Source organism: Trichoderma harzianum (assembly GCF_003025095.1).
Source record: "Trichoderma harzianum CBS 226.95 unplaced genomic scaffold M431scaffold_46, whole genome shotgun sequence".
NCBI classification, from domain to species: Eukaryota; Fungi; Ascomycota; class Sordariomycetes; order Hypocreales; family Hypocreaceae; genus Trichoderma; species Trichoderma harzianum.
In genome coordinates this window covers 25,505-39,321 of record NW_020209294.1, presented here as the reverse complement: position 1 = coordinate 39,321, position 13,817 = coordinate 25,505, and the positions used below count along the sequence as shown (strand labels likewise).

Sequence of the window (13,817 nt, the reverse complement as noted above, 5' to 3'; positions counted from 1 at the left end):
CTCCTCTATCTCCTCCGCGCTTAAACTACGTTTTACCATCTCCACTCCGCAATTGCAAAGCATACGGCGAAGCTTCCGCAACCGCATCAATCAAGCAAGCGCCTTATCAACTTGCTTCTGTTGCTCGGCCTGCTGACAACAACGCTCCAGTAACACTTACTTAGCCACCTCTTCTTGCTGCTTTAAACGCTTTAACTCCTCGGTAATCCTATTAACTAGTAAATAAATTAATAAGGAATGACTAAAAGAAAAGGAGGGTACCTATGAGAAGACATCGGAATAAATAAACCGTTACAAGGACGACCTAATGAATAGCAGTGACCACACTTACTGTAACCTTCAACCGATATACACTTTAACTTACTATTAAAATACCGTAAATAAGGAACAACCTTAAATCCAAAAGTTTAAATAAATAAAGATTAAGATTCGCGAAACTGCGTCACCCGGGACTTAGCCTTAGTCTTAGATATACGGTCCAGTATAATAAAAAGGTTAGAAGGAGGAAGAAATACTTACCTAAACTAATAAGGGGACTGCGACGCTTATATAGGAAGCAGCTTAGGCCTTAAGGACAAGACCAACGGGAGGGGAGTACTATATTACGAACTAATACATTTATGGTCGCAACAACGGGCCTACAGGGTAGGCACCTCGGATAAAGGACGGACCGTCCCATCCAATCGTACAAGTGTTCACGACACAATGAGTGAACACTCGGTGAACAGGAACCCAATCGGGAAAGTATTTACTTACAACGGCGTAAACACCAAGTGAACGCCCAACTATATATTTATTTCACAACGCTCGTTTAGAATAGCTTAGATAGCCAGTTGTAAATACAGAACAACGCTTGATTATACCTACAAAAGTATTATCTACTAGTTGTGTAAACAAACCCCTTTTATCTTTGTTAATTGCCCGCCAGTCCAGCCTGGCCTATCCGCTAACATAAACCTAGTACAAGGTTTGTCCCTTGGGAATTCCTCTTATACTAACACTATAGGAGCTCAGCTTGTCACAATAATGTAATTACACTTTAAGCCCCGCGACTTATAGTTCAATAACTTAACTAGATTAGATAGGCCTATTGCATCCTTCCGTTAGGTTATAAAAGGCAGTAATAATTACAAAAGCAATAAACCCTTTTAATAACTACTACTACAAACAGCCACGATAGCTAAAGGTAATAAAAAACCGACTGTAACTATGGCTAAGATAATAGCTGCTACTATAAAAAATTGTAATAAAGACGTTATTAATACCGTAGACCTTCTCTACTAGAGCCTAAAGAATAAAAAAGGTAAAAAAGGGTAACCTAAATTAATTATAAAAGAGAAAATATAAATTAGCTAAGTTAGCTAATAGTTATTAAATAAAGGTTTAATAGTAATATAATAGGCTAAGCTCCTATAGGGTTAATATAAAAAGGATTCCCAAAAAATAAACCTTATATTAGGTTTATATTAATAAATAGGCTAAGCTAAATTAATAAGTAATTAATAAAAATAAAGAGATTAGTTTATATAATTAATAAATAATACTTTTATAAGTATAATTAAGTATTATTTTATATTTATAACCAGCTATTTAAACTATTTTAAATAAGTATTATAAAATAAATAAGTATATTATAGTTATAGCTAATATATAATTTTTATTTACCTTAAAGTTTACTAAAATTTTAAGTAGTTCCTTATTTTATATTATTATAAAAGTAATTTCTTTTTTAAAAACTCCTTATTTTTTATTATTATTATATTTATATTCCTTTTTAAAGAATATAAATTCTTTATTAGTTTTATAGTACCCTTTATTTAAAACCTTCTTTAGTTTTTTAAATACTAGTTTTTAATTTTTTATAATATATATAATTTATAATATAAATTTTTATAATTAATTTATTCTACTACTCTATAGTATAGTTTTATTTACTTAATATATATATTATAAGTGATTTTATTATTTTATAAATTATTAAAAGTCTTTTAAAGTTTATAATATCTTTAAAGAAGTTTATTAAGTACTTTAGTATAAGTTTTAAAATTAAATCTTAATTTATATAACTAGTTTATAAATTATTATCTTTTAACTTATTTTTTTTCTAAAGTTATATTATACTATTCTTTTAGTTTAAATCCTTAATATTTAAGGTATTTTAACTTATTATATTATTAATACTATCCAAAAGTATATACTATAATTTCTTTATTTTAATTATATTATTAAAAAATCTTCCTAATTTAGTAAATAGTATATTAATAACTTAAGTAGTTCTTAATTTATTTATAGTTTCTGTATTTTCTTAGTATAATTAAATATAGTTTAAAAATTATAATATATAATTCTTAAAATTTATAAGTAACCTTTTATCTATTATAATATCCTTTATAATATAAATTTATAATTAAAATTACTAAGTTTCTTTATAAAAATATATTATATTTTATTTTCTACTTTAGGTAATATAAATATTAATAAGTAATATACCTTATTTAATAAATTTTATAATAATTATTATTTATAAGGTTAATCTAAGGATAATCTTAAAGTATCTATTAGTAATCTCCTCGGAGTTTTTATATTTTATTTATATTTAAACTTATAATAATTTATTATTTATTATTATATATTTACTATTATATAAATTTATCTTAAAGTTTTTAGTAAATAAAAAATTTAATATTTTACTTAAGGTTATAAATATTAACTTAATATTAAAATTTAATAAGTTTATTAATTTCTTTAGATTTACTTTTAATAAAATTAGTAATATTACTAAACTATTTTCTAAAAAATAGTAACCTATAGTTTTATTAAGTTATATTATTAATTATAGGGTTCCTAACTAGGTTAAGTATAGTTTTAGGCAAGGTTATTTCTTCCTTAGTTTTACCTATCTCCTCTAGCTCTTCTTTATATTAAAGATAGCTACTATTTTTTTATTATAATAAATTAAAAAATTATTTACTTTTATTTATAATATAAACCTCCTTTTTTAATTTTAGAATTTTATTTTTATATTTTTTCTTAGGTACTTAATAATTTTTTACTATATAGCTTAATTTACTATAGTTATAATACTTAAATTCTTTTTTATATTATAAAATATCTAAATCTATTTTTTTAGGTTTACTACTATTATCTTTAGCAATTTCCTTATATTATTTCTTACTTTAATTAGCTTAATAATTATTTTGCTAATATTATTAAGTAATACTAATCTTAAGTTTATATAGTAAATTATTAGCTTAAATATAAATATTTATAAATAAAATTAAAGTATAAGTTAATTAATTAATATTATATACTTTCTCTTTAACTCTTTATTTAAGGCTATTATAAAATTGCTTAATAAAGGCTAACTTATTTTATTTAAAATATACAGTAATATTTTAAAATTTTATAATATAGTTTAACTAAGGTATTTTTAATTATTTAGTTTTCGCTAATATTTTTAAATACTTTCTTTAACTTAAAAATATATTTATTATAATTACTAAAAATTTATTATATTTATTCTTTAGCTTCTTTAGCTAAACTTTCTAAATAATTATTTAAAATAAGCCTAAACTATTTTAAAGTAGTATCTTTAAAGTATAAGGTAGTAAAATAAACTTTCTTTTTAATAATATTAAAAATATTTTTAAAGTCCTTAAAGTATACTTTAAGTTAAATTAAATAAAAATAAAGCTTTTTAATATTTTCCTTAAATATAAAGGGTAATTAATATTTAATAAAAATTCTAATATTAATAATCTTTAGTTTTTTTTTATTAAATTTATTAACTAAGACTTTATTAAGTTAATATATATTTTAAATAAGTATAAAAAGTTTTAGGCTTTTAAATAAGGAAATATTAAATAAATTTATTATAATAATATTACTATTACTTTTAATTATAAATATACTAAGGTTAGTAGGTAGGTTATTAATAGCTAATCTAGCTTTAGGTATAATAGTTTATATTACTTAAAGGTACTTAGTATTTTTTTAAATAAAAGTTATTAATATATAATATCTTAACTTAATACTTTAATAATATAAAGTAAATTTTTAAAATAATAAACTAAAGTTAATTAATTTATATTAGCAAAAAGAATAAAAAGTAGTTTTAAGTAAATATAATTATAAAGTAAATAAAATATAATAAAAATTTAGTTTATATTTAATTTTAATATTTTATTAATAATTATTTATTTAAGTTATTTAAAAAGTATAAAGAATTAAATCTTATATATTTAATTATTTTTAATAACTTATTTTTAAGATTATAAGCCTAAGTATAAAATTACTATTTTATAAGTAATTTATTTAAGGTAGTTTATAATAAGTTTATTACGTTTACGTTAATTAGTTCTTTAAGTAAAGTATTTTTCTATAGTATATTCCTAATATACCTTATCTTAGGTCAGGCTGTAATAAAAGCTTTAATATAATAAAACTAATCTAAGACTTTTAAAAAAATTTAAAATTATATTTAAAACTCTTAACGTTAGTTACTTAATAAATAAAAAACTAGCCTAAGTAAAAGAAAAAGATATATAAGTTTTCTTTAATAATATAAAAAAACCTAAATTTATAAACTTTAAACTAATACTTAAAAAGGTTTAATCAATATTATTAAGTACCCCTAGGTACTAAAGATCTTATACTACCTAAGCTTTAAAAATACTATTTTCTTTATTTAATTTTTATATTTTATAATAAATTAGTTTACTATTATACTTTTTAACCTTTTTTTTTATATAGTAAATATAAAATAAATAATTTACAGTAGCTATTACTTTACTTTAAAAATTAGTAAATTAAGTATAAAAAAAATCTAAGGCTTTTTTAACTTTCTTTTCCTTTTTTTTTAATTTTTTTTATTAATCTAATACTTTTATTATTAAGAAAGTTTTATTAATATTATTCTATTATAAAAGGGATATATTACCTATAAGAAAATATAACTAATATTTTATTATAAAAATAACCTTATTTAATATACTTATAATAATAAAATAAATCCTTAATTATATAATAAGTAACTAATTTATAAAAATAATATAAATAAAATATATTTACTTTAGATTTATTAGTTAAAATAATTAACGTAAGTAATAATTACTTATAGGCTTTATAAAAAATAAGGTTTAAAATTTTTATATTTATAATAATATAATTAAAAAAGAAAAAATAAATAAATAAACTTATAAAATTTAAGCTATATTTATAATACTATTATATAATTAACTTTAAAAATAAAACTAATAAAAAAGAGATATTATATTATAGCCTAATTTAAGATAAAATATATTAAAACTATACTATAAAAAAATACCTTACTTAAAGAACTAATTAACGTAAAAGTATTAAGTTTATTATAAACTACCTTAGATAAATTACTTATAAAATAGTAATTTTATACTTAGGCTTATAATTTTAAAAGTAAGTTATTAAAAATAATTAAATATATAAAATTTAATTCTTTATACTTTTTAAATAACTTAAATAAATAATTATTAATAAAATATTAAAATTAAATATAAACTAAATCTTTATTATATTTTACTTACTTTATAATTATATTTACTTAAAGCTACTTTTTATCCTTTTTGCTAATATAAACTAATTAACCTTAGCTTATTACCTTAAGAACTTACCCTATACTTTATAAGTATTAGGTCAAGATATTATAAATATCTTTAATAAAGGGGATTAATTATAAGGTTAAAAAAAGGAATATTATTAAAAGTACTAGGGTAATACCTTAGAAAGAAGGGTAATATATTAAAGCTTATTTAAAAAAGGTGTAATTATATAATAGCTATATATTAACTATATTATAAAGGCGTAAGCTAAAGGTTGTAAAGCCCTTAGCTTAGTAATAATACTATAAAAAACCTAAAATCTAAGGAAGGAATTAAAAAAGGTAAAAATAAATATAATTACTTTACTACCTTAAGCTTATGTATTTACTATATAGCTACCTGTAATTATCCTTTATTCCTTTTTACTCTCTTTCACTAACCTGGCTTTTAATAATTACTTTATATTAACTAAAGTTAAATATTTTTTTAATATAAAATTAAATTATTATATAGTAATTATAAACTTACTTAAGTCCCTAAGGATAACTTTAAAAATAAAAAAAATATATATTTTAATAAAATACTAAGAAGACTTTAGTTAATTTATATACTTTTTTACCTAAACTCTTTTTATAATTAATTTAATTATACTATTAAAAACTAACTTAAATAAGTATACTAAAGCCCTATAAAACCTTTTTAAATAAATTATAAAGGTAGTTAGTAAAACTAAGTATTAAAATAGCTATAGTATACTATAGTAGTTAAAGAAATATAAAGTAGCTTATAAAATTTATAAAAAAGTAGTAAATAGCTCCTTTATTTATAAAGAAGTTTATAAAACCCTTAGAAATATTATATACTATAGTAAATAAGCTTACTAAAATAAAATTATAGTAAAAGCTAATATTATTAAAAATATTTAATTAATAGCTAAATAATATAAAATAATAAATTACTTTTAACTACCCCCCTTAATAAATAAAAATAAAAGTATTTTAAACTTTATAAAAAAAATAACTTTTTTTAAAAATAAACTTCTTAAGTATAAAATAATAAAAGAAAATATTTTAAATTTATAAAAAAAGAATTTTTTTATTAATAAAAATATTTACTAAAACTAAATAATATTAAAATTAAAAATTAAAAAAACTATAATAAAGTTAAGAAATACTATATTTAGTATAAATAGTATATTAATTACTTTTTTATAACTTACTTAGCCTACTATTAGTAAATATATAATTAACTTTTTTTATAAATATTTAATAATAAAATACTACTTACTTTTTTTCTAAAATATAAAAATTACTATTATTCTTAAACTTAAAAAGCTAAAAAAAGTATATATTATATATAAAAACTATAAACTTATTTCCTTACTTTTTTATATAAATAAAAGCTTTAAAAAACTCCTAATTAAAAAAATCTTTTTTTTAGTAATAAAATATAAACTACTATTAAAATAATATTTTAAAGCTTTTTTAAAAAGGTTTATAATAAACTTAGTTACTTACCTATTATATAATATTAAAGTTACCTTAGCCTAAGGTTTTATTATTTCCTTTTTTATATTTAATATTTTTAGTATATTTAATATTATTATATATAACTACCTAGTATATAAACTTAAAGTATAAAAAAGCCCCCCCTTTTTATAAAATAAGTTAACTTTTTTATAAATAGCTATAAAGCTTTTATTTAAAATAACTATAGGACTACTTTTTTAAAAATAAAGTTAAAATATAAAGCTTTATAAAAGTCCTTTATTTTTCTTATTATTTTTATACTTTATTTTTCCCCTAGCCTAAAGTTTAATAACCTTAATACCTGCTTTAAATATATAAATAATATTAGTATTATAATAGTAAGGGTTAATATTAAAGAAATTACTTAAAAGCTTTAGTAAAAATTAAAAAAATACTTTAAACTAAGGTAATAAAAACGTAATCTTTTTTAACTTAAATAAAGTTAAACTTATATACTTTTATAAAACTAAAACCTAAGTATATAATAAAGAAGTAAACTTTAAAGAAAGAATTATAATCCCTTAGGATTTAATTTAATAATTAAAGATATACTTAAATTTATAGCTTTTTTTTAAAAAATACCTTAGGATTATAAAAAAAAAAACCTTTAAAGTAGCTAATTTTCTAAAATTTTTAAATAAAATATAAAAAAAATCTTTATTAAATATAATAACTATAGTAGCTAAGGTTTACGTTACCCCTATAGCCTTATATAAAATAAAGGTTTTTTAGCTTAATAAAAGTAAATAAAATATAATAAACTTAAATAAATAAGTAAAAATAAGCTTAATAAAATTAACTATAATTTTAAAACCTTTATTTAAAATAGTAGCTAAAGTAATTATTCTTATATAAAAAATAATTAACTTTTTTATTATATATAAAAAATTAAAAATCCCCCTAGTATTAATATAAGTAATATAAACTAAACTTTATATAATAGCTTACTTTATAAATTTAAATAAAAATTACTTAATTAATAAATATATTAATAAAAAACTTTTTTTTAAAGTTTCCCTTATTTAATTATAATATATTATAACTTTAGTAAAAAAAATAATTTAACTTTTTTTATTTATTAAAAATAATAAAGTAGTTTAAGTAAGCTTAAACTTTAAAAGTTTATTAAAGTTAAAAATAATAGAAAAATACTTAAAACTACTTAATAGCCTCCTTAAGTTTACCTTCCCTACTTACTTAAATAAATTATAAAATAAATAAAGTAATATTAGTTAAAAAGCTATTATATATTATAATTTTAAAAAAACTATAATATATAGCCTTTTTATTAATATAAAAGTTTATAATACTAAAGTAGTAAGTATTTTTAAAATTATAAAGTTAATTAAAATATATACCTTTATAAACTTAAATATTTAAGAAATTTTATTTTTCTTAAATAATTTAGTAATAGTAAATAAAATACTAAAGTTAACTTTTACTTTATTTTAAAGAGCTTATATAAGGTTATATTAAATTACCTAAAAATTACTTTTATAAGTAATTATAAAAATAGCCTAAATCTTAAGTTATAAAAATATATTAAAAAATAAAAAAGCTAATTAATTAATAAAAAAAAATTTAAAACTTTTTTACTACTTAAAAAATTACTTTACTATTACCTTTATTAAAAAATAAATAAATAAAAAATATAAAAAAATATAAAATAATAATTAAAATAATAATTACCTAAAGTTATATAAAATTAATAAATAAGGCCTTTATAAAGTCCCTTTCATACCTTTAAAACTATATTTTCTATACTTAATTTTATATAAGCTATTAATTAAAAAATTTAAATATAAAAACTTTATAAAATATTATAAAAAATTTAAATATAATACTAAGCTTATTTATAAATATAAAAACTAAAAATATAAAAATATTTTATAAAATATTATATAATAACCCTTTTCCTTTTTAATATATTAAACAGGAAAGTATATTTTAAAATTACTTATATTTAATACCTCTTTAGTAATAGAGGGTATAAGGATTTTTAAAAATTAGTAAAAAAAATAAGCTTATATAGCCCCCCTTTTATAAAAATAAATATATAAAATAAATTAATACTTTTTTATTTCCTTTATTATATTAAAACATAGTAAATACCTAATTTAAACTCAGCAGCTCCTACTATCCTAGTACTTAGATAAGGACTTATATAACTAGCTTACTTAGTGGACGTTAATAATAAAATAAATAAATAAATAAACAAACATAGATAAGAATGATTTTTTAAATTGCACCCGGCCCGGATAATCTCTCTAGCTCTTCTCGAGCACTCTGTATGTCTCTCATTCGGATACCGCTCCGGTCACACATACTCTTGAAAATACCGCCTTTCTTCCACAACTCCAATGGTGTGTCCAGCTCAGCAATCCTTCCCGCATCCATAACACAAATGCGGTCGTAACCCACAATCGTGCGCAGTCGATGCGCAATGCACAGCACCGTCTTGCCCCGGAAGCCTACGGCCATCGCCTTTTGAATCATGTCATCCGTCTCCATGTCCACAGAGGAAGTTGCCTCATCACAAACAATAATCTGCGAGCCCCGGATGAGTGCACGGGCTAGAGCCATAAGCTGCCGTTGGCCGAGGGAGAAGTTCAAGCCGTCTTCCTCAACAATGCTATCTAGGCGGATCTGGCCCGTTTTGCAACCTTCCCCATCAGCATCTGTAGAGACAAGGCCGGCTTGGCGTAAGGCTGACCAGAGTTCGGTGCTGTTATGCTCATTGAAAGGGTCGAGGTTGGTGCGGACAGTACCGCAAAACAGGGTTGGATCTTGCGGAATAATCGTAAGGCGGGATCGCAAATCATATAGACCGATAGTAGCAGTATTAATACCGTCGATTATAATGGAACCCTTTGAGATTTCAACAAGTCGGAATAAAGTGCCCATAATAGAGCTCTTTCCTGCGCCAGTTCGGCCAATAATTCCAATACGCTCGCCACCTTTTATATGTGCTGAAAATCCTTGAAGAACAAGAGGAAGGTTGGGTCGATAGCGCATTTGAACATTTTCAAAAATAATTTCACCTCTCTCAGGCCAAGACTTTCGAACATCGACGGTCTGTAATGGTGCCTCTTCTTCCAGCATATTACCGTAATAATGAAGGCGTTCAACAGCATTCATGCTATTCTCAACTTCTGCTAGTAGACGTATAGCAAACTGAAGCATCTGGACAATAGTTAGGATATAGCTTAATACTAGACCGCTAATAGAAGGATTGATGCCAAAACGAGATGTAACAACAAGGATTCCGATAATAAAGACAAGCAGGTTGCCAATCAGATCAAGCCGGGTAGCTAACCACCGCTGATTGGAAAAGGTCAGATAATACGCGCTATTCATGTCGTCCATTGCCCTTTGAAGTTCCTGAACGAATTGGTTTTGAACTCCGTACGCGCGGATGCACGCAACGCCGGTGAGGCCCTCCCCAAATTTAGCAAAAACAGTAGATCGCAGAGTAGATTCAAACTGTTTGACCTGGCGGGCAGATGCACGATAATACAATGCGGCCAGAATGCAAAGGATATACATAGGACCCAGAACAATAGCAAAGAAGTGGAAGTAAGTAACAATAAGGGCGAATACAGCCGTAACCGTACCGAGAGTAAGGAAAAACAACCGTAAGGAGTCTGTGAGATTGTTGTCCATAACATTGATGTCTTGCGAGAAGCGGTTTGTAATACGGCCTAAGGGCGTAGTATCAAAAAATGATACAGGTGCTCGCAGAACGCGGAAAACGGCTTCACGGAGCATAACCTTACTAGAGCTGGTGCCCATAATAGAGAGCGAGACAGAGAAGAGGAACACAAGGAGGGCTTGGAAGGCACCAAGGCCGGCGTAAATGCCAATGTACTGGCCAGTTGATAAGTTAAACTTATTCGAGGTCCAGTAAGACAGCCATAAGCTAGTTGCAATATTGGCGCCTTGAGCGAGAACCAGAATAAAGAATATCAGCGGTCCGTTGAGAATAGTACCTGAAGCACGAATATACGCTCCATATACACCCCATGGCACGCTCGACTCGGGCCTTTCCTCCTGTTGCATAAGAGCACCTTTCAGGTTCTCGTTGTCCTCTCGGGCCTTCACAGATTCAGTCGGAGACGGCTGCTTTCCATTAGCCTCTTCTTTTCCCTCTTCCCGCTTTTTCTCAACATCAGTAGTTTCCATCAGAGTTCGAAACCCTTTATGGTCACGCATAAGATTTTCAAATGTGTCGATTGCGTGAATCTTGCCCGAGTCCAACCAGACAATCCTATCACAGCGGCTGAGAACCCAGAGCTGGTGGGTAGCAAGAATTCTGCATTTATTCTTCAGCAAGCCCAGAATAGCATTATCAAAAATATGACGGCCAACGTGGGCGTCAACAGCACTCAGCGGGTCATCCATAAGAATTATATCGGCATTAGAGTAAATTGCTCGCGCAATATTAAGACGCTGCTTTTGTCCACCGGAAATTGTAATACCCCGTTCACCAATTTCCGTCTGATCGCCATTAGGCAGCATGTCCAAGTCCGTCTGAAGGGCACATCTATATAAACCTTCGGTTAGTTTCAGGTGCAGAATATCACTTATACGGGACCGTTGCTTACGCTCTAATAGTATCCTTATACCACTGTTTATCCATCTCCTTGCCAAAAGTAATGTTTTTCTGTAATGTTGTATTTTGAATCCAGGGATACTGAGAACAGAACGCTTTAGATGCGCCAAATATCAAATCACCATTCGTTTTCCTCATATCACCCGCTAGAGCAGAGAGTAGCGAGCTTTTACCGCAACCGACGGTGCCAATAACAGCAATCAGTTCGTCTCGTCCGACTTGGAAGCTAAGATCCTGTAGCTTGAACGGCTCGCGTTCCTCTAAAACGGTATCGACACTGCTCTCCTCGGAAGAACTATGCTGAGAAATCTCCTTTTTCTCATCGACTTTCTCGACATCTTTCTTGGTCTTCGCAGCGCCATTGCTCTCGACGCTGTTGTCGGGGTCTTGGTTGGGCGTTCCCTCCCAAGTGAAGGAGGCGCCAACCAGCTCAATAGCAAGCTTTTCGTCAGGTATATAAATGAAGTTCTCCTCCTGCTCTTCCTCAAGAAGAAAGTGTTGGATACGCTGAAGCGACGACCATGCGTCGATAGTCTGACCAAGGATCTGAGGCAATAGATTTAGGGGCATTCTGAGACTATTAAACAAGGCTAAAGACGAGAAGACTTCCGCTGGCGCCAGATTACTATGGGTTAGTGAAAAAGTAATAAATGAAAGCATGGACGCAAAGATAGGCATGGACATGCTAACAGCGTTAATACTGTCACGGATCGCTAGTAGGGTTTGGATAGAAGAAATCTCCCTGGAACGAATTTCTTCCAGGCGGTCAACAAAAGCCTTTTCCCAGCCAAAATATTTAACAAAACGAATGGATTGAAGTATCTCCTGGGTGAGTGAGACACGCTTGTCAGTGATCATGTTAATGGCATGTCGTCGGTGGAGAAGATTTCGCATAGCCCTAGTCAGCAGGGGAACACTAATGACGAGTAGCCCGAAGCCAGCCAAAGCGCTGTATGATAAGTTAACGATTAAGAGGGCGAGGGTGATGAGGCAAGTAATGGGAGATGTCCAGATCATATGAAAGGAAGTTAAGGGCTGTTCGACGCGGGATGTGTCGACGCTCATTAAGCTAGTAATTCGGCCGTTACTCCAACCAGCACCATTTTTTTCATCCTCTTTCTCGCCTGCCTTGTGCATTTGAGCTTCTTTGGAACCGCCAGCTCTAGCACGACCGGAAATAACCATGGACTTTTCGTAGATGAGGCCAACAAGCACAGAACGAGTCTGACCGCCGATCAACATTCCTCGATAGATATAGTGGCTCGTACAGGTGCTTTGCAAAAGTTGCATTATAGTGACACCGACAACTAGACCGATACCCTGACCAACCACAGGAGGCGTTGTATGACTCAATTGGGCATTGTAGGCATCGGTTGCAAATTGGATCAGGTACCGGAGCGTGAAGGGAGTAAAGACCTGCAATACGGATGCTACCAGCGAACACAAGCCGCCGAGCCAGAACTCGAACATGAATGTCTCATGCAGCGCCCAGAAGAGCGGATTCTGTTGTTTGTTCCGGACTCGTCTATGGAAGGCGTTCTTTACTTGACAAATCAGTCGTTCAGAGGCCCTATCTGGATTGATGAGCCAGATATCTTGTTTGTCCAGCTGACGTCTGTATCCCGTCTGCATTTGTCTGTTAGTCCATGATACCTAGTTGCTGGGCCCATTTGCTTGTCGCGTATGTCAAGAATGCAGAGTCCATGTTAGACTCACCGTCATTAGGGGCGTCATCCATGCAAAGGAGACTTTGCTAAAGAAGCTGGCCTGATGCTCTCTAGATACTGTGCGCTCCTTCGGAATCGGCGGGATGTTCCACAGCAGTGGATTTGCCCTCTTGTACCATGGTGTCGGCTCCCGTTCATGTGTCAATGTTGTATCGAGTGTCGTGTCGGCGTCATGTGTTGTAGCGGCAGGTAGTTGCAGTACATTGTCTTTTGGTTCGATCTCTTCTCTTTGGTTATCGTTATTTGCATCTCTGTGCACGTCTCTTTCAGCTTCCGACTCCTCGCTTTGAATCTCGCCTGTGAGAGTATCTTGAGATCCAGCAGGTTTTAGATCTCTATTGACACTGGAGCTTGCCATTATCAGACAGACTAT

The 13,817-nt window shown here is 27.3% G+C and overlaps 1 protein-coding gene across 1 annotated transcript; it reads right to left on the bottom strand.

Annotated features, from left to right (window-relative positions):
• Positions 1-9,343: 9,343 nt before the first annotated feature.
• M431DRAFT_11712 (hypothetical protein) lies at positions 9,344-13,802 on the bottom strand (the record flags this gene model as incomplete). The annotated part of the gene is made up of 3 exons (XM_024911988.1): positions 9,344-11,648; positions 11,710-13,343; positions 13,434-13,802. 3 exons carry the CDS (start codon positions 13,800-13,802, stop codon positions 9,344-9,346), a joined length of 4,308 nt encoding a protein of 1,435 aa, XP_024767157.1.
• Positions 13,803-13,817: the final 15 nt, after the last annotated feature.